This window comes from Meriones unguiculatus, chromosome 1 (assembly GCF_030254825.1).
Source record: "Meriones unguiculatus strain TT.TT164.6M chromosome 1, Bangor_MerUng_6.1, whole genome shotgun sequence".
NCBI lineage: Eukaryota > Metazoa > Chordata > Mammalia > Rodentia > Muridae > Meriones > Meriones unguiculatus.
The window spans coordinates 178,136,849-178,158,290 of record NC_083349.1 but is presented as its reverse complement, the minus strand read 5'-3'; the positions used below and the strand labels follow the sequence as shown (position 1 = coordinate 178,158,290).

General features: G+C 44.3%; 1 protein-coding gene across 6 annotated transcripts in view; it reads left to right on the top strand.

The window, feature by feature from the left end:
- The window catches only part of LOC110559822 (tubulin-specific chaperone cofactor E-like protein), a 173,465-nt gene that overhangs the window by 87,135 nt on the left and 64,888 nt on the right, over positions 1-21,442 (top strand). For 5 of the 6 annotated variants that reach the window (XM_060372123.1, XM_021655446.2, XM_060372118.1 and 2 more), the window contains one exon: positions 488-6,018. In XM_060372123.1, coding sequence (XP_060228106.1) covers positions 488-806 — 319 coding nt within the window. In that variant the 3' untranslated portion in view covers positions 807-6,018. Of the gene's footprint in view, positions 1-487; positions 6,019-17,283; positions 17,349-20,255; positions 20,390-21,442 lie in introns of those variants that run through there. The other variant, XM_060372127.1, reaches the window with a different exon arrangement.

Sequence of the window (21,442 nt, the reverse complement as noted above, 5' to 3'; positions counted from 1 at the left end):
TTTCTCAGACTATTCATTTCTCTTCAGTTGCTTGAGACAGGGTCCCGAATAGCCAAGGCTACCCTTGACTTAGCTGTGTAGCTGAGAATGACCTTGAACTTTTAATTCTCCTACCTCTACCTCCCCAGTACTGAGTTACATGAATGTAGGATACATTGTTTTGTGCAGTCCAGGTCTTCATGTATGTTTGGTAATCACTCTGAGAGACATCCTCAGCCCCTTTAAGCTGGTTTGTAAGTAGCATAGGCATAGGGACCATTTTCAGGAGTAATGCTTCTATCTGTGAGTACATGGTTTTCAATGACCTCAGCGGAGCAGCTGCGTCAGGACACAAAACCCACAACACCCACTCAGTAGCTAGATGGACAAGTAGGAAAGAAGGGACAGTCATAGACAGGATGAGAAAAGATGCTGAGGGTAGCAGTGTAGTTTACCTGTGTGTTGCGATGAGTAGTTTAAGGCGACATTGTTCTTTTTCTACTCCTAGGTATCATGAGCTCATTACAAAATACGGGAAACTGGAGCCTTTGGCAGAAGTGGACCTAAGACCCCAGAGCAGCGCGAAAGTAGAAGTCCACTTCAATGACCAAGTGGAAGAAATGAGCATCCGTCTGGACCAGACCGTAGCAGAACTGAAGAAACAGCTAAAAACTCTAGTGCAGCTACCCACAAGCAGCATGCTTCTCTACTACTTTGACCATGAGGCTCCCTTCGGTCCAGAAGAGATGAAGTACAGCTCACGAGCACTGCACTCTTTTGGCATTAGGGATGGAGATAAAATTTTTGTAGAATCAAAAACGAAATAACCTCTACCAGCCTTGTAAAAACTCACATAAGGACTTCCTGCAGGGTGTTTGTTTCCAGCAAGCTTTTCTTTAGGAGGAAGGACATTTCCGTTTTGTTTTGGTTTTTGTTTAGCTTTTGGAGGGGTTTTGTATATTTTCTTCCCCTAGAATGGGTAGGGGATTGTTTTTTGGTATTTTCTACCACAGATTTCTTCAGCTCAGTCAGCAGACCTGGCTGCATCTCCAGTCTTTATGCGCTCTCTCGCTCTCTCTCTCTCTTGTGAAAGATGACAGAGAAATCACCGACTTCTTACTGTGTTGCTGGGATTTGTCAGCCACTGGGCTCTTTCCTTCTTTCCTGCTAGGCGCAAAGACTGCGTGGTCCCCCAGAGGGGTGGTGCACAGTGTTCAAATCCAGAGATGGGGATCTTCCCGGGAATGGCCAGCACGTGGGTCTCTGGTTCTTCCTCCCCGCCCCCCCTTTCCTTTCTGGGGTTCCGGCTTTCAATCTGACTCGCATACCCTTACCTGGTAATTTTATTCTGTTCATAATTAACTTGGCTTTCTTTGTTTGTTTTCCCCACTCATCCCTGCTTTTAAATGGTTTTGAGCATTTTAAGTGTTTTCAGCCTGATTCTGATCTCAGGAACTCCGTTAGGTTTTGAAGAGAAGTAGATGGAGCAGCGTTAACCCAGTGGAAACTTCTGGAAGTGTGGGCGGAGCGAAGAGCTTTGACCTCACCACCGCCGCCCCGCCCTGAGGCCCCTCCCACGCTAGATCAGTGCTCTTTTGCAACACCTGACGCGCGTCCTGCTCTGGGTGTCTTTCCTTGATGCTTAGTGAATGTATTTCCTGACAGCTTTATAGCCCGAGAGTTCTGGGTATGCACTCCGTAGCAGAGAAGTGGCTGATCAACTGGCCAGGCGTGTGAAGGAAGTGGAGGGACTGGGAGAGAATGAGCTGGCGGCCTTTCCGGCCTGTGCCATCTATGTGAATGAAGCCCTTGTCCTTGCACTGTCACTGAAATGATTTTAATCAAAGGGAACAGTGGTTCCCACCTTTTTCTTGGGACTTTGTGGTGTCATGATTGGACAGCTGTTTTTGTTTTGTATTTCTTTTTACGTCCCCTGTGGAATGATTCTTGCCTGATATCTGAGTGAAGTTTCAGTGTCAAAACGTCCCAGGTGTTTTTGCAGAAGTGGATATAAAGCACTTTCAACACCAGCCCCTCACTCTCCTACTCTGAAATATTTTTCTTTGCCCTTCCATTCTTTGTTAATTAGATGTAAATTCTTTTTTTAGTATAGGATTTTTTTTATTGTTGTTGTTTTGTTGTTACTGGTTTTGTTTTGCTTGGTTTGGTTTGGTTTGGTTTGGTTTGGTTTGGTTTGGTTTGGTTTGGTTTGGTCTACCCAGGCTACTGATGGGAGGCAGCCGAGATTCTCAAAATGCAACTGTCGACCTGAATGGTTGGGGTGGGGGTGGGGGGTTGTTTTGACCTTTAACCTTTGTTATGTGATTCCAACCGTCCTACAAGCTTAAGTTCTTGTAAACTCTTTAGGAAACTCCTGTGGGTTGTGTTTTTCCGTTGCCTCCGCCATGTGGCAGGTGTTTGTTCTCTTGAAGCACTTCAGGTTCAGCATCTCTGAAGCTGCTGACTCGGGCCTCCTGAGGCAGGCCTGCATTCACCGCAGCATTAAGGGTGAAAACCAAAGGGTTTAAGAAAGATGGACGAAGCCGGTTCTCCTGCTTCAGACTGTCTCAGAATCCTACAAATGAGCAGTGGGGATCAGGCCGGTTTAGACGAGGACAGTTATTTTGCAATCGCATTTTCTTGACAGATTTTTGGAAATAGGAAAAAAAACGTGTGGCAACAGTGTCACGAAGATGAAGACTGTTTGCTTTGTGTATGTGCGCGTGAGTGCAGAGGAGTCTGTGAGAGAAACTGTAATGGAGACGTTGCTTTTGTCAGCCTGGGAAAACAGATGCATTTCTTATTTTTGAACTTTGGAGCCAATACCGTCCCACGGCAGCAGGCAGAGCGAGCACTTACACTTTAGTCGCGATAAGATATTTTATATATGACAAAAGTTTTAAGAGAGGCTTTTTTACTCTTTGAGACTCATGTGTTCTGTTATTACACAACAGTGTTTATCTGCTGCAGGCCTAATCCTTTATTACAGTTGCATGTAAAGGGATTCTCATCCAATCCAACTGGTGTAGGTAATTTTAGGGCATTGTAATTTGGTTTGAGTAATTGCTGAATCATTTCCAATTAAGAAAATCTCAAGTACAATCCTTGGCCTTTTAGAAGTACAGAAGAAACGATCAAAGCTGTTTGAGCATGCATATTTACAGGTTCCTTTTGGTGGCTGAGGAAAGCTGCTTTTGAAATAAAATCGGTGCTGTGTAGACATTTATAACCAAAATTATTTTTGTAACAGACTCAGAAGGAGGAGAGAAGAGCCCATGGACCTTTAAGAGTCTGCATGTTCTACATCATGCTTGTCTGTAGCTTGTCTGTATGTTAATACTGATTTCATCAGATTGGGTGGGAACATATTGTTGACAGTTAGGAGGCAAAATGCTGTCCTCACTGGTATTACAGAGATGTGCCTTCAGGCACGGCAGATAAAACATGCCTTTCCAAAGTAGAGATTCTTTTCAGTTGTGAAAAAGGAAAGGAATAACACAAGAAAGCCAAATCCAAACCAAGGGTCTCCCTGGGGATGGAGCTTCCGAAGCTGTGGTCCAAATGGATTTGTTAGGTTGAATTATTGAGATACCTAGATTGCTTTAAAAGAAGGAAAAGTCCACAGTTGCCTGTTTCTGCAGCCCTTTGCTGTAAAGGCATAAGAAAGCAGCAGAGAAGAATGCCCCTTGTTCTTAAAGACCTTTTGGTGAAAATGAAGCCACACAGCTGAGGGCCGTAATGCTACACCCAGAAAAAGAAAGAGCAGCTAATTAAGCCAGTGCAGTTCCAATTGGGATTCTAGCCATGTCACCCCACCAGCCATGCTGGGGGCAGAGGACAATTGGTTATGCAGTGTTGATCGCCATGGGAGCCTTGCCACCTATAGCTTTCCCTGACACCTGGGAGTGTGGCTTAGTCAGCTTAGACCCCAGGGCAGGTAAAACATGACTCCAGAATGCACTGTAGTTCTAAGTCCTGTCATTTCTGTTTATGAATTTGACTTTCCCCTTCATTTCATGTAAGACTGAAATGCAAACTGCTTTCGAGAATGCCCAGAAGCTTTGTGTCCCCGAATGTTGTGAACTCTCCTGTTTTCATAGGTGCTTCCTTAAAATATATGTTTATTGTAGTGACAGGGACTGGATTCTCAGGCCCCTTACAGTTGTCTCCTGCAGTTAATGGAAATATAAATATATATATATTTTATTTTAGAATATAATTTAAACATGAAGGTCTATTCTTTGCACTTTTTATTAATATATATAGAGAGATAATCTTTAAAAAATTAAAAATTCAAGTCCATTTACTCCTTGTGTTCTGAGTGTTTCTTCTGAGCAAAGATAATGCAGTTATCTTTATATAGCTAAAGGTGAACAATGGTTCTGCGAGTGCCTTCTTGGGTGGATTGGCCCAAGCTCGTAAGAGTCTGGCCATCTTGCCAAATGTAATGGAAATTTTGCTGAGGTTGAAAAATCGCAATTAAAAAAAAATTTTTTTTTTTAGAAGAGATTCTACTTTTCTGTTAGCAAAAGTTTAGATTTCTAATGTACTTTCAACAGTGCTTTCTTGTCCTTTGGAGACAAATCTTTCTATTTAGTACCCTCTTTATTGAGTAAGATTGAAAATTTCATTTTAGTAAAGTACAATTTGTCAGTTTTTATTCTAGGGTCATTTTTCTTCGAAAGATAATTTCGATAAGTTTGGAGTTTAGGGCATTTTACCCTTATCTGTTTATCAATAATTTCTTAGCACGATGCTAGGAAATAACATTCTTTTGAGAATTAAGGGTCCAGGAGTCTGGCTTCTGTACTTGGAAGATAATGTCCCTGGAGTCTTCTCAGCTTCAGACGCACATAGGTGTCCTCTGTTGAAGGTGATTTCTTCTGTCTGAATCTGCCGTTACCTCCTCCACTTACTAGTGTCACAGAGTGATCCCTGAGGTCACATGTCCCTTTCCAGCCCTCTGGAAAAGGAATTCTCTGTGCCCTTCCCGTTAACTTTTGAGGCAGACACTGCTGTGCCTGTTTTTTGGTTTGTTTGTTTGTTTTGTTTTTTCTTTTTTTGTTTTTGTTTTTCCCTAATGAGGGAAATTGATGACACAGGTAGGTTATTTATGTCCAAAGCAACACAGTTGGTAAGTGACACTTGGGTCCTGCCAGTCAACAGCTGTGTGCAGAGCGGGCGCTGAAGCCCTGTGCTGCCACCTTTGTTGTAACCCTTGTCATCTAGAGTACTCCAGTGAGACCCTGTTGAGTGTGGATTCTCTCAGGAGCAGAACTGCTGGTATAGCTGACAGTGCTGAGTCCAGCCTCATAGAGACTCCTGTGTCAACTCCGGAATTGTGGTTGGTACCTGTCCACAGAGATCCCTGCTTCTCTGAATGCCATGTTGGGTACTCGCTATTGATGCTGTTGATAGAAGTAAATGAACTGGTAATGTGGTGTAAGGAGACTGGTAATTTGAGTTCTTACCTCAGGTCATTCTTGGTTTCAGTGGAGCCAAAGGTGGGAGAGACTCTGTTCCAACTGAGATTAATGTCAAGGACCCCAGTGTTCCAAGGGAACTACAGTTGGATGAGCACTCCTTATCCTTGAGTGCTTTTTAGTCACTTCAGGTAGTACAATTACAGCGTTGAGTAAGAACAGCCATGAGATAGTCACGACAACGCTAGGATGTTCAAACTTAATTTCCAAACAGGAAACTGCCACAAGGTTCAAAAGTTAAGCAATGTCAGGAAGGTAGACATTGAAAGGCCTGGTTGTAGTAGCCCTCCTGTGTCTTCTGTTCCTTTCTGGTCTCCTCCCAGAGTTTACACAGATAATAGCTAATCCAAATATACATTCTAGTTGCTTTGATTTTACACAGAAAAGGATGCAGATTATGGCTTGTTACAGGCTTTTGGGTTTTTTGTTTTGTTTTGTTTTTGTTTTTGTTTTTTCATAAAGTATATTTTGTAGATCTTTGTAGTAGGACACAAAATCATTGTAGCCTCTTTATGCAATGTAAATATTCATTGTATTGATATGTCTTGTTCCTTAACAGTTAAGTCTCTCTTCTCTCTCCTGGTTTCACTTTGCTGCTGTGAGCAGCACATGTTCTTTTGTGTGTTTGAAATTGTCTATAAACTGTATTCCTACTGGATCAGATGCCACAGCGTTTGTAACTTTGATAGTTATTATCAGATTATTTTCCAGTAGAATAATACAAAATTTACATCTAAAGGGCCAGGCAAGGTGGCTTGCACCTCTAAACTCCAATACTTGAGAGACAGAAGCAGGTGGATCTCTATGAATTAGGGACCAGCTTGGTCTATATAGAGAGTTCTAGGCCAACCAAGACTACATAGTGAGACCCTGTCTCAATAAAACAAAAGCAAATAACACAAAGCTGCCATGGTTTATTATTTGGCACATCCCTGCAGAGTCTGTGACTTCACCATGTGTGGGCTTGTGACAAAGTCCCTTTCCAGTCAGGGTGTGCAGACCCCAGCACTTGAATTCAACACATGGCAGACATCATGAGTAGTATTAGTCAGCCTTTGTGTTACTCTGACAAGGTACCTGGCGTAAGTGAAGAAGGATTCATTTTCGTTTATACTTTTCAAAGACTTGAGGCCAGTCGGCTCTGTTGGTTCTGAGATCATGGGAAGACAGAACACAATGCAGGGTGAAAGTGATGGAGAAGAGGCAGGAAAAGGTTGGGTCAAGAGAGACCCAAGAGAGACATATCGCCCGAGTTACACTTATACAACCAGGCAGGCCCAACTGGCCTAGTCTCCACAGCCTGTCAGAATTTCTCAGATTCTGAGTCTGTCAGTCGGTGGATTAGACAGTTACGTCAGAATACTTCAGATCTAGCTGTTTCTGGAAAGCCCCCACAGGCACACCCAAAGTTGTGCTTTACTGAAGTTGTTTCTTTACCACATCAACTTGACCTGTACATCATCACCATGAATTGCACACATCACTTATCCTAAGAAACATTGTTCCTCTGGAGTCAGGCCTTGGAGGTTTCATCTCGGACACGGAAGGCATAAAGGGTTAACTTGTGTTTAACAACCTGTGAGAATTTTCTTTCCTCTGAGTGCCCCTGGAAGGCAGATCATGTGCCCCAAAATCCTGTGCTTATTGCCTCTCATAAGCTTTAGTCAGAGCTGTCTTTGTCCCGTTGAAGTGTCTTGTAGGAGAACCACATGCTGTTCCTTGGGGCACGGAGAACACAGCCTGTGCCCATCCAATCTCAGTGTGCAAGCAAGGGTACTCGAATAAAGCCAGTTCTGAGGTTTCACTTTGTGAGTCTATCTAGAACTTACTATTTTAACTGCTTGGCTGCTGCTAGGAAGGTAGCTCTATGGTAAAGGACCTGCCCGGCTCCATCCCAATATCACAGAATAATGATGAATTTTTCCGTTAGAGGCTCTTAAGTTGGTTTTAGAAAATGACTGAAATTTCAGATATGAATATCTTTTGTTTGTGAGCCTTTGGGGAATATTCTGATTCATAAATAAACATTAATAAGCATTCCTGTGATTTTCAAAGATCCAACATCATATTTTTCGTATGAATATTGGCCCAGACCCAGAATATAGAGCACAAATGTGACCAGAACAAAAGAAATAGAACCTAGGGAAATAATAAATTTTAAAAGTAGAATCCTAAAGCATTTGTTTTATCATCTAAACTCAATATTTGCAGTGTGCAATTAAATATCACCGTGATCTGTGGAAAAATATAAAAAAATTTGGAAATATTACCTTGGGTTTTAAAACTGTTTTTAAGAATGAAAAACAGCCTGCAAGGTGACTCAGTAGGCAAAGGCTCTTGCTGTGGAAGCGTGGTGAGCTGTGCCCAGAACCTAGATAAATAAAGGTGGAAGGAGAGAACTGACTTCTGAAAGTCATCCTGTGACCTCCACGAACACATTATGACCCCCCCCCCACACACACACATACATACCAATAAAGAAAATCAAATAAAGTGACTCTGGTTGCTTGCCTTTAATCCTAGCACCTAGGAGGCAGAAGCAGATGGATCTCTGTGAGAATAAGGTCATCCTGATCTACATAGCACATACCAGTCTAGCCAGGGTTACATAGACCCTGTTCTAAATAAACAACACAAAGATGAGAAACTAATTGTTTTTTTGAGTATCCCATCTTCTGGAAGTCAACCCAGAGGACCAGGAATGAAGATCTGAAGGCAATAGGAAAGGTGTACTTACAGATGTGAGAATCTTGGAGGCTTTGGTTTTGGGTTTTTATGTTATTATAATCTATTGCATATGTGCATTTTTCCCTAGAAAGGAGTTATAACATCCTCAAAGTGGGTGACATGATAAAGGAAAATACAGTTGGTTCCTGTGGATTTCTTTAAAGGATCTGACAGGAGCGCCTTCACTTGTTCTCCACAGAACAGCTCCAATTCTCCATGCATAGCTGCGGAGGCTCCTCTGAGTCTCCTCTGTTGCTGAGGGGAGCTGGGAAGAGGGAGGCTTTGCACCAAAACAAGGCACCCAAGCTCTATTTTACTTTTCCTCCTTAAACTTGTTTTGTAACTACAACCCTATGTGCTCCTGTTCATGTTGTGCACGTTGTCACAAGAAGCCCAGGGTGCCCTCGATTGTGGTTCCATGGGTTCCTGCCATGACCTCTATACCTGCTGCAGGAGCAATTGACTTCACTGCCCATATAGGATGGCATCATCTCAGCCATGCTATTGTTTATGGTCTAACTGGTATACCCACTGCTAGAGGCCCACAGTGGCAGGCGCTTTGCTGTGAAATGCTTTTCCTAGGCACGTGCTCAGGATCTAGCATCCTGCAATCCTTCCTTCCATTGGTAGTGCTGGTTGGAGCCTCTGGGCAAGAAAAGCATGCTCACATGCATTAGGCAGACTTTTCATCACTGTGGCAAGTACCTTAGGGAAGGAAGCAGTTTCCCATTTCAAGCCACAGATTTCTGGGACCGAGTGATTAGATCCATGGCTTTGGGCCGTAGGTTAAGGCAGAACGTCATGGTAGCAGGAGCATGCTGCAGAGGCTGTTTGCCTCATGAAAGCCAGAAAGCAAAGAGGAAGTAGGAAAGCCTAAGACCAGATGTCCCCTGTGGTGACATGTGCCCAGTGATAGACTTCCTCCAACCAGTTACTCCTCCACAATTCTGTCACTTCCCAATAGTCTTTAAAACATGTTAAACCCATGGAGCATTTGTCAGTGTCAAAGCCCTCAGGATCTAGCTGCCTCTCCAAAGAATTACCTCTGAACATCAGGATCAAGCCTTGAATCTATGAGCCTTTTGGAGGACACTTCATATCTAAACTATAAATATTTGAACTGGGGCTTTATCTCTGCTCATTCTTCCACAATAAAAGTGGTTCAATTCAATCATTTTGCCGCCAAGAGGCCAGTCACTGTCCCTGAGAAACAGTGGCATATCAGGGGCTCAGCTGTGTTTTGTCACCTACAGATTGGACATTTGAAGATCGGAGACACTAGGAGAACCTTGCTAAATGGTTGTTCACACTCTTGGTGCCCTCCTCATGGCGTGGCACCTTATAAATGTACCCATTGTTCCACCACTGAAAAACCTGCCAGTTGAGGGGTTCTGTCTGCTGAGTTCCTCTTCTGTAGCAGATGCTCTCGTGGGTGTGTATATATGGCACAAAGATCTTCACACTTTGTCTTCATTCCCTTCTGTCTATTCACATGTCTCTACTCCGGGCCTCCTCGTCACCGGCTTTCCAACTTCTGAAGCCATTGTCCAGCTGGCAATGTGGTTCAGCACTGCCTCTGAGTTTGTACATACTGACTCCTCAAAACACTTCTCCGTCAGCACAACGTACACGACACAATGTAGTATCCAAACTCCACATACTTGGAGGATGCCTCCTCCTCATTATTAAAGTCACCAGCATTTTCATGAGAATCCCCAAGAATATCACACAAGACATATGAGGATGTCACAGAGCTACACACACACACACACACACACACACACACACACACACTATTCCTCAGTCTGTCATATATACCTTCATTTACTTGGCCGGATGTGAGATCTGGGATCTGGGGCAGGGGTACTGATGCCGCTGTAGCTGGTGACAGAACCCAAACTACCTAGTTGGGCAGCTTGTTCATGACTATTCTCAGTGTATCATTTCCACCCCAGGATAGATTGCTGTGGTCGAATGGGGTTCAAATCATAAAAGAAAGGAACACATGGTCATTTGTTTCTTGGGCAAACGTCCCATCAGAGGCACCAAGTCACATGCCAGGAACTGATTTTAAAGAGGTGTCTCTCTTTGCTGCCGGAGGCATGACCTTGCTGCAGAACACCAGGGGCCTGCACTGTAGTTTAACCTCCAGGCTTTGCTATGAACTCTCTATTTCATCTCCAACATCAAAGGGTCTGCTGGACCTGTGGTCCAAGTGGTAAGGCTGTTTGCATTGTAGCCTGGACCTGCTACAGAATTTGTTCCCACTCTCTGCCCCGCAGGGCTAGAACAATTTTCCTAGGTCTGGAAAGTATGGCCTTCAGAACCCAAAGACCTAAACAAAGAAAAGAGATTGTTTTGCAGCTACAAAGTAAGTGCTTTGCCTTTCACTTTGGAGAACGTGTTTCTGGCCACCAAATTTTGAAAGTTTTATTTAAACAGTGTCCTTGAGCCTGGTGGATTTATGCTCCACCTTCGAGAGCATATGGTACCAAGACATCTAACCTGCTGCTATCCTGGCTCCTCGTGCCCAGGATGCTAAAGTTTGTCACTGTAGTGAATCAGTGTGATATACTGGGAGGCCCAGATGGTTCAGGACAGTTTGCACTATATTATGAAAGAAGGTGAGTGGCTTGGTCCGTTGGCTGTTGTTATAAAAGAACGCCAGAAACCAGGTAAATTATTTTTAAAAAAGAGGTTTTCTTAGCCTCTTTTCTGCAAGTCCAATAGCATGATGCTGGCACTGCTCAGCTTCTGGCATGCTGTTTCAGGCATGGTGAAAAGCAGAAAGGCCAGTGCTGAAGAGAGAGCAGACAGAGAAGGCAGAGACTTTACAACAGCCCACTCTCATGGGGCCTTGTCCTATCAGGCTTGCTCTCACAGGACAGTTAACCAGTTAACGAGGCTCCGCCCCTAACACTCCTCCACCCAAACACTTCTTCTGGGGCCCAACTCTCAACACCTCTGCACTGAGAAACAAAGCTTCACCACCGGCTCTGGTGCTGCCAAATCATACTCAAAGTCGCCCATAGCAGTGGGAGACTTCCCAAAGCCCTGGGATAAAGCTGTGCCTGCGTGTTGCCATTTGTTCCACTTAAGGGAAGCCATTGCTGACTTTCATTCCCAGTGTTTCACCTGAAGCCACATTAGTTGGCTGTGAAAAAGAGAGCATATTGGCGAAGCAGCTACTATTCTGATGAGCCTGCCAGGCTCCAGCATCCATCCTGAGATGGGAGACATGATAGACCCCACCATCCCTCATCTGTTAAGAGTGACAGTCATCTTGACCAACTGATTCCCCCTCAGCCCAGAATGCATCCTCTTCTGTATTCACTGCCTTGGCTGGAATGGGGGGATTTGGGGGAGAGGGCGCTGGGGAGGAGGGATTTCGGGTGGAGGGGCCTGAAATGGAGGGGGCTGTTTCTTAGGCTATCACTTACCTTCACAACTGGGAAAATGTCATCTAGATGGGTCTACTGACCCCTGTCAGCCAAGCTTTGCCTGGAATTTTCTTTTTTCTCCCCTGGGCTCTGACTACTACATTCTCTCAGGATCTTTGGCAACTGATGTTGATTTGAACCTCTTGTCCACCATTCCTTAACATGTCCAAGATGCCCCTTTCCCAGGTCTACAGTCTCTTTATTTGGATAAGCTGGGGGGAATCATCCAAGTATATATTTCCCATGTCACTGAAGGGTCTTTCCTCCTGGGGACCACTTACTTTTCCAGTCCTCGGATTCTAGATTTGAAAAATGACTTGCGTCTAGAAGTGGAGCAGAGGTTGTGACTGGCTCTTTTTGATAAGACTGGGAATTTAACCTCGAGCCTGAAACATGCTAGGCAAGCACCTTACCACTGAGCTGCTTACCAGCCCTACTTTCCTTTTTATTTTGAGAAGGAATCTCATTAAGTTGCCTAGGTTAGCCTTGAGCTCCCCCCCCCACCGCCCCCAGAAAGGCCTGGAACTTGAGATTCTCCTATTGCAGTCTCCAAAGTAACTGAGATTACAGGCCTGTGCCACCAATCTCAGCTAGACATCACAACTGATTAGGGAAACTGCTGTCAACCTTTGTTTAATCATTCTCCTGCTTTTCAGAATGCACATAGCACAGACACCCTCGGTGGCTCTCTGGCCTCTCTCTTTGGCCACTGTGCTTTGTTAACTGTCCCTGGAGCTCTTTGTGGATCAGATTCCCTTGACTTTCACTCTGATCTCCTCTCTGTCATCATGAAAATTCTCACCTCTGCTTCCCTCTGAGCTTCAGGTAGGAGGTGCCATCACTTGGCCTCCATTGCTTCAGAGACTCATGATCTCCATGGCTACCAAAGAGCTAGATTCTGTGATCAGTGCCTGCAAAGGGGAGTCCCACTTAGCTTCCCAGTGCCTTGTGGATTCCTGCATGAGAGGTAGGTCTCACTGATGGTAGAAGGCATCTGTCCTAGCTTGCTCACTTGACTGAGACTTTCAGAGCCTTTTCTTGCCGTCTGCTGCAATAATTTTGGCTCTTCAGTCTTACTGGATCTGGTCCACCACTTTGTCCAGACTTCTAGTAAATGCCTGAGCCTTCCCAGGGGTCCTTGACCCAGTGTTTAAGCCATTATCTTTAGAGTCAATGAATCTCCCTGATTCTGTGCCAAGACTGTATGAGGGTGGCTGAGCACCCTCAAAATTCAGTCTCTTAGATTCTCCCCACTCATCCTAAGCCAGTGTGCTAGCTCCTTCAGGATTATGGTCCCTTCCTCTCAGACCTTCACAACTCGATCTAAGTTAGACACAACTCGAACCTGAGTCTGGGCCTTCAATCAGGAGATGAGGTGAGAGCAGCTTTTAAGCCAGGTCATTTGCTGTCTTGTGGGGAAATTTTTTTTCTATGATGTATGTACACAGGGAGAAATTTCATCTGCTAGTGAGGTGGAGTGGGGTGTATCTGAGGACCCAGAAGTTTTGAGAAATCAAGGGGAGTGAACGTCTTTGGGGACATCACCCCCACTACACATGTATCTCTCAAGTTCGTAATGATGATGCTTCCTGAGGAATATATTGCTGGCAATTGTGTCCTTATGCAAATGTCATAGAGTTCTTACACAAAGATGACTACAACGTAACTCGGTGGTATAATCTTTTGCAGCCACTGTTGAACATGTGGTTTGTTGTGAACATAAATATTGTCATGTGGCACACGACTGTGTATATAAAGATGTCTGTATATAATTCTATGCACACACATAGGGTATATATAAATATGTATTAAAGTGAATTATACAGTATGCATATGTGTATACATATGTAAATGATATCTTCTCTCCCCATGTAGGCCTGGATGTTATTATATGTTAGAATTGCTTGATGTGAGCACCTAACAGAATCTTGTCACTCAACAGGAGTTTCTGAAGCAAACCCTTCCCAACAGGACATCTTGCATCATTTCGCAGTTGCTCTAATTGACCATTTCTTTCACAAAAAGGGCATAGAGAACCTGGAGCACAAAACAGGAACATTCAGTGCGTGACAACTGTTTTTAAGGAACTGCTTTTAAGGAAATTCGTTTTTGCTCCTTTCTTTCCCCAGTGTCTTTTCTGTCGACCAAGAAGCAGTGTCAGTCTATGCCCCGTGTGTAAAGCGTGGCTACCTTAGGCCACTGATACCAGCCCACCCCAACTTCATCTATCCCCAGTCTAAATCCTGGCAGGAATCTTTATGTGCCTCACACGTATCTTGCCATGAATGGATGCTTTTGTTATCCATCCATGTGTGACCACCGAGTGTGCAACCAGGGCACGCCCCCACCGACCAGCTTCCAGCTCAGCAAGCAACGAGCCAGGCCAGCTTCTTCCAAAGCACCTGGTGCCCACTGGTCACCAAAGTTGTTCTTATTCACTCCTGCTGCCATCTTGTGAATCTGCCCTGATGGCCTCCATCCCCACAGCAGTCCCCCCTCACGAAGGATAAAGAATTTAATATGGATTGAAAGGGCTGAGATAGAAACACCCTTGGGTGCATGAAAATAGGAAACTGAAGCAATTAGTGTATGTCACCAGCTGGGGTTTTAAGACCGTGTTTTGCCTCTGGACATTTAGGTCTGATGAGACTGGAGTAAGAGTTTCTTCTGGACCAGGCAAGAGCCCTGCAGCTCCAGGTGAGTCTAGGACTTGAATTTAATTCTATTTTACACAGGCACCAAAACCCCATGTCTTCGGTTACATAAATATGTGCCTTCTGGAAGAAAGGATCCATTCGGCATCTCTAAGTGGGTCTACGGGGAGAATTCCCATTACCAGTGAAAGAATAAACACATTGTGCAACGCCTACACAATTATCACAGTTTTTTTTGGCTAAAGATGGGGAAATTTAGTGTAAAAACCTGGTTCTCCCTAACACTCTTGTCCTTTTAGCACAACATATGCAAAGCTCGGTTGTTTTGGTTCATTTTATTTCTAGTCCAAGCAACATTTCAATGTCTGGCCAGAGAAAAATCCGGACATATTTAAAATTCTCATTGATTTGATTTACAAGGGGAACTTTCCTGCTGCATCTAAATTACTTCTTCTTCTTTTTTTTTTTTATGAATTCCACTTTGAGTATTTTAGTGTGGTGGTAACAACAGCTATTTTGCAGTCTTCTAAATGTTTAAATTTTTCTTTAAAATTTAAGATTTTTGTACATGAGGATTGTGTCTATATCACTCTTACCCCTCCCTCCTTCCCTCAAACTCCCCCTCCTACATTCATGATCTCTTCTTTAATTATTATTCTTTCATAGGTGTGTGTGTGTGTGTGTGTGTGTGTGTGTGTGTGTACATAGCCTATTGAGTTCCTTTAATGTTGCTTGTATGTGCATTTGTCCAGAGCGAATGACTTGGGATTGGATTTAGCTTACTGGAATCCTGCAAACGTCCAGCTGAACACAGCTTTCCTTTGTTGGAACTGCCTTCCAAAGTTCCTCCTGGACATTGTCAGCAGGAGAAGCCTGCACACACACACACACACACACACACACACACACACACACACACCCTCACCCTCCTCTAGGAAGACCCTCAGGGTCATCAGTGGTGGTGTCACAGGCACAGTCTCCTTTCCCTCGCTAAGTTTTGCCTGGGAAATGCTACTGTGCATCTGTGTATGAATCAGAGAGAGAAGAAGGAATAAAGAACCTAGACACATTTGGGAAAGTTTCCTTAAATATTTTATTCCTATCTGTAGGGGGAAAAGCAGAGTAGAGCCTGTATGTTAACAGGAAGAGAGAGAGAGAGAGAGAGAGAGAGAGAGAGAGAGAGAGAGAGAGAGGATGAGAAACAAAGAAAGGAAAAAGAAGAAAATAAGAGAGAGAAAACTTGAGTAGAATACCGACTTCATTTAAACGTGGGGGGAGCCCCTTTGTTGGGTTTACTCCCATGCTGGTGGATGCTAATTCTGTAATGCTAGACAGTTGCCTTCTTTTGGGTACAAAAAGGGAAAGGGAGGGTTTCTTTTGTGTTTTTCAGTGCAAAGTGATTCTGATCAGAGAGAACCAAGGTTTCAGCTCCAAGTACCTGACATTTCCATCTGAATCCACTTTTTTTTTTCTTTGTAAAGGAGGGGGGAGGTCTAGTTTTTCAGGAAAAAGCCTCTCTACGCAATCCTGAAACTGATCTTCAGATTTACTTTTCCTTAATCAATAGAAAGCAACTTGATTGCAACTCAGCACTCCCCCAACTCTAGCGCAGCACTAACTGAATTTTTGGTTCTAAGAGTATGGGATTCGGACGTCATTTCAGGAATCAGAAATAATTGGCAGCAAGGTGAGGAGAACTAACATGAATTCTTGTACCTTATTTTCTGGGCTCACCAAGATTTGACTTAATATTTTTCACTCAATTCCTCCAGTCTCGACAGAACAGGTTAGTGGCGCTTTTCATAAATACAAATATCTAAATGAATCCTTCTCCCTGCTGCTCTCTGTCCTGTTCCCCAAAGGCCTTAACCTGAAGCTTGCAAGGCACCTGCCTCTGCTAAAGCTGTGTCTGATACCTGCTGAAGCCCTCTGCAATTTGCGGCAAAGCTGGCTAGTGTTTAACTATGTGCTTGAGACTTGAGTGTGCATTCCTGACAACTGAAGCTTTGCCCTAAGATTCTCACAGTATCAAGTCATTGCTTTTTTTCCTAAAAGTTTGGCTGAGAGATTCTGATAACATCAGATGATAAGAGGAGGTGTTTATCTTTAAGAATGCTGTCTGTTGGGAGCTGGTTTTCTGGTCTGCACTTTGGTTCTCAAGCAGGTGCGTGTTGAACTTGCAGCTTGCATGTGTGTTTGCATCACAGCTTTTTGGAGCGGAGAGGACCATCAGAGCTCCTAACAGAGGGTAACACCACCCGCTCAACTGATTGTAAATTAGCATGCAAATGAGCTCGGTTTTGTGATGTTTCTTCTTTTAATTAACTTCCTGGAACTAACGAGAGTTGCTGGCATGGTGTGGGGTTCTATTTCTGCTGTATTTCCAAAGAGCCACTCTGGTGTGCTACTTTCTAATCACCAAAGTAGCCATCGGTTATTCATTTCACCATGGAACGTCAGTAGAGTCTCAGACCACCTGTAAGTCCCCTCAGTAAAATGATGGATTGGCTCCATGTCATTGAGGAGGGCATGGAATACTCTGAGTCCTCCTACCTGGAGGAACACGTGGTATTTTAACCAGCATTTCCTGGATCCTGATGGAGAAAGCTCTGTGAAAATTAGGAGATCTGGGTCTTGCCGAAGTTAGAGTCCCAGAGACCCAGTCAGAGACCTGCATTTTTGGAGTTGGGTGCTGTTTTTCTTTATTAGTTGAGTAGACAGCTTCCTCTTGCTCTTTGCATTACTCCCATCTAACTCCCCGACAACCTATACTCACAGGCAGCCTTCTTCTGGGGGTCTACTTTGTTACCCAAGTGTTGAACTGAGGAGGACCCAAGAGCCTCTGGGAATTACAACCTACTCTGAACGATCGGTGTTGGGATGTGAATTTGTTCTGTGATGGTGATGGTGTGTCTTGGGATTTGCCACCAAACACACCTGGTGTTCTATTTACTCTGGCAAGCAGGGGATTTTTTTTCCTTTTTCTTTTTAAAATTCCAGGATGAATTATTCATCATTACTTAGAATTTGGGTCTCTTTCATCTTCGCACTTGTACAGCACCAAGGTGAGTACGCCAGAATCTCATAACGCTCTTGATCAGCATGCTCTTGAATTTATAAAGAGACACTTTTGTTGGCACCATAATTGCAAGGGCAGGTGTACATGTGTCTGCAGATACGACAAGAAAAAAAAAAGTAAATTAAATTCTGTTGTCAAGGGTAAAATGCATTAACTTTGAATGATGCTCACTTTTTCTTATTTAACTTCGAACACAATTTGTATATACTCATGAAGGTCTTTTAAATAACTCAGACTAATTCTAGTGTAACTATTTGCAGGAATTGGGGGTGTCCACCCCTTCCCTCATTACTGATCCCCATTTAGCCATTTAGCATATGTTGGAGACTTTAAAGAATGATCTTATTTTAAGCCAAAGGCAGGAAGTAACAGTAGTAGCCTTGGTAATGATGTCTTGTTTCTCAGGGACCTATGACACTGGCCAGCACTTTAAAGCTACAAATAAAATAAGCTAATTAACTCCCTCATCCCTCATGATCCCTTCTTTTCTCTCTCTATCTCCCGTAAGTTAGTGAAGGACCACACGTATGTCTTCCTACCGTTGCTCGTGGGTTTCCAGAGTAGAAACCTAGGACAATCAACATAAGTCTTGATCTTTTAGGACTAATATTCAAAGCACCTTTATTTTGTTTGTTAAGTTCAACTGCTGCATGGTCCTAGGTCTTAGATGAACCTTTTCTTCATGATCAGCCCCATTGTCCTAGGACTGGGTGAACCGATTGTTGTAGGAGAGAAACCAAAATAACAGTAGAGTGATTTCCCTACAATAATCCCAGTGGTTCCATCTTCCACCGCTACAGCAAGCGAGTGTAATTTTCTCTGGTGAAAGATAAAAACCCTGGAAACATGACTGTATTTACTGTGTGATTCCCAGTTCAGAGCAAGCATTGGTGGGGATAGTGTTTCCATTGTTAACTCTGACACTATCGATTGGCCTTGCTGCCAATAGTTCTATTTTCAATAGGAGTAGGTTCTGAGATGGAAATCACTTGTTTATGTCTGCGCCCCTTTGTTGAGTGCCCTATTTTATTCAGCAAATCTTCATTGAGGTTGTACCTTATGAGATGTACTTATCGGCAATGTTAAGATGGAAAACTTCTGTTATTTCTGATCAAAATCAAGAAGTGAAGCATCCTGAAACAGAGAGAGAAGTTGGGTCTCTGTTGCCAATGTTTTCTGTGTCCTTAAACAGGGTTTTGATTGTACCTTCTCCAGCAAATTGCTCAGTGCTGTACAAAATACCAATTAACTTTTGGTTAATGAAATGATTACTATGCCATATGAACTGGAGCCCTTTTCCATGCTAGGCAAGACTCCCAAAAAGCTTCCCATAAAGGACAAACCTGTAGTTTGACTCTATATGCAGAAGTAATTAAAGACAGACTATAACCTTCAAATTTACTAAGTACCTATGTTTAAAGATGGCAAAGAATTTTTTGAAGTTTTTAGTCTCCTAGAAATTTGCACTTTGTTACCATAATGTAAGTAAAAATGTTCGAAGAGCCTTTCTATGTACTGACTGTGACATCCAACACACATCACTGCCTGAATGCTCCTGAGATTAAATCAGCTACAGCATCTCCTACAGGTTAGCATTTGGTCAGCTTCCCAGAAACTTCTGAGCTGTGGGAACAGTGTGTAAATACTAATGGCTGGACTAGTTTACCTGCTCTTGGGGTTGCTGCCCCCAGACAGAGATTGAACATTTGTCTGGGTGGAGCTACACCTACTCCCCCCATCCAGAACTAGGAAGCTGCCGCTTTGCCTCGCCTTCCTGGCTGCTGTCTGTCCGCAACTCGAGCTCTTTTCAGGGGCTGTTGTCTGCTCACTAAAAGGCTCCCCAATGGGGAGAACAGGTCCTCGCCAGTTCTCTCAATCCTTTCAGCTACATCAGTGCAAAGCAGGGACTTTCTCAGAGAGAGGGCCTACATGACGTTGGGCATCAGCCTCTGGATGGGCTGGAGGGCTATGGCCAGGACCCAACATGGATCAGCTACCCCACCCCCTCCCCTACCCCCAGAAAACTACAGATAAATTTTCAAAGGAAGCAAACAGTTCTGTTGTCCAACTTTCATTCAATACAAGAAAGAACAAAGACAGAGAAAAGTGATCCAGACATGACTTGTAGATTATTTCAGAGGTGCAGCTGTACCGGTGCTTGGTAGCTCTGGCCCTGGGGGACCCTGTCTTATTTTTCCCAGCAATTGGGACACACCTTGCAAGAGTTTACATGGGAAACTCCAGCACTCCACACCCCAGCTCCCCCACCCCCACGCACACACACATGCACACATCCCTCTGCTGGAGGATTCCATATTTGCTGTTTGTAGATAGAACTGGGCAGAGCTCCTTGAGCCAGTCTCAGTCAAGGTCACTCACAGGCAGTTACTACCAACGCTTTCATCCTCCCTTTGTGCCCGTTCCGATTACCATTCCTCTTGGGCTTGCTGCCTTCCGCTGTGTGGCAGGAAGGAAAGGAGTTGTAGGAAAAGCTGCCACGACCATCCTAGTAATTAGTAGAATTCTTAGATTGGGGGGGTCTGTGGCTACACCCACATTCTCTCCATCTGTACCCTGAGAGCTCCAGGTACCTATGGTGGTATGCCCTTCCTGCTCACGTCACCACTGATCTCTCTGATGCATGGACACACAGGAATAAAGCACATGGGGCTCTGTCTTAATCAGAGACTGTCCCTTTTGTTCTCTTCTTTCCAGAGGCACAAGATGGTCGGCTAGCTATAGCATAGACTCAGAGTGGAAAGGCCGTCTGCTTTGCCTTTGGCTTGTACATCATACTCAGACGAGCTGGCTTTAGTGTGTGGGAGGGAAGTAGTTTGCCAAACGGAAGAGGCGGCTGCCATCTAACCTATCTAACCACCATCTCTCTCGACAGCTCAGCCCAGGGAGCTCATGTATCCATTTTGGCAGAATGACACCAAAACCCCTAAAGTAGACGATGGAAGCTCATCTGAGATTAAGTTGGCCATCCCAGTTTTCTTCTTTGGTGTTCCTTACCGCACCGTCTATGTAAGTGCAGAGGCGGCCCCCGGGCTCTCTCCCTTTTGTTTGTCATGAAGGAAAGCACCTTAAAAACTCTCTTCCAGGGCCCTGAGGATTGGGGATTTATTGGCGGCCAAAGCGACAAGTTCTGAGATTTCATGAGCTGATGGGTTTTATGATTAAGAAAGTCAAAGATATATTTAATGGCTGATGTTCATAGTGGAGGAGTATACAGGGCAATAAATTGCCTTTGTGGGTGATTAAACACAGAAGTGAAGCCGAGCCCCAATGCCATGTACATTATTTCTGCCACTCAACAAGATAAAAAAAAAGATACAATGAGCCACAATAGGGGCAGTATCATTTTTTTGCTCCCTCCTGGGGAGTGTGAAAAGTTTAGACATCTGCTCTTCTTGGGCTTCCAACCAATTCAAAGCCGAACTAGAGCATGAGAGATGGATAATCAACGATTGCATAAAAGTTGTTGGCAGAATTAGGTCTGTAGCTAAGCCAGAGGGTCCTGTGGTCAAGCCTGTGCTAGGAAGCAGCTCCACTGGCAGTCAGAGCTCTCCAGGGCATCTGCATCAGGGTCTGTAGTTTGGATGTTTGGGGTTGCTGCCTGGGAGATTGTGGCCCGGGGAAGCTGAATCTGGCTTTATCTCTTCCCTCTTAGGCTGAGGGAGACATAGGCAGATTCGGCTACATCCCACCCTAGGTCTGTGCCCTGGCCTGGAAGAACAAACAAATGAAATTGAGGGGCATTTTCGCGCCTGCCACTGAGTCTGGTGCTTTAGCAGTTCCCAGTGTATATCTAGAAAATCACTCCCTCTCCCACCACACTACCTAAGGGCTCTTGAAACCCTGGCAGCCTTGCCTGCATTGTCACCTTCGACCCCAGCTGACTCAGAAACCGGGGGAGAGAGCTTACTAATCTACCCTAATGAGCTCTCCAGGTAATCCTGGTGCCCACAAAAGTCTGAGAGCCACTGATATCAACCATAGCATATATCAAAACACACGAGTCTCCGCCCGCTTCCTCCTCAGGTGAGCCTGTGTGTTTTAATTACACCTCTTTCTCCC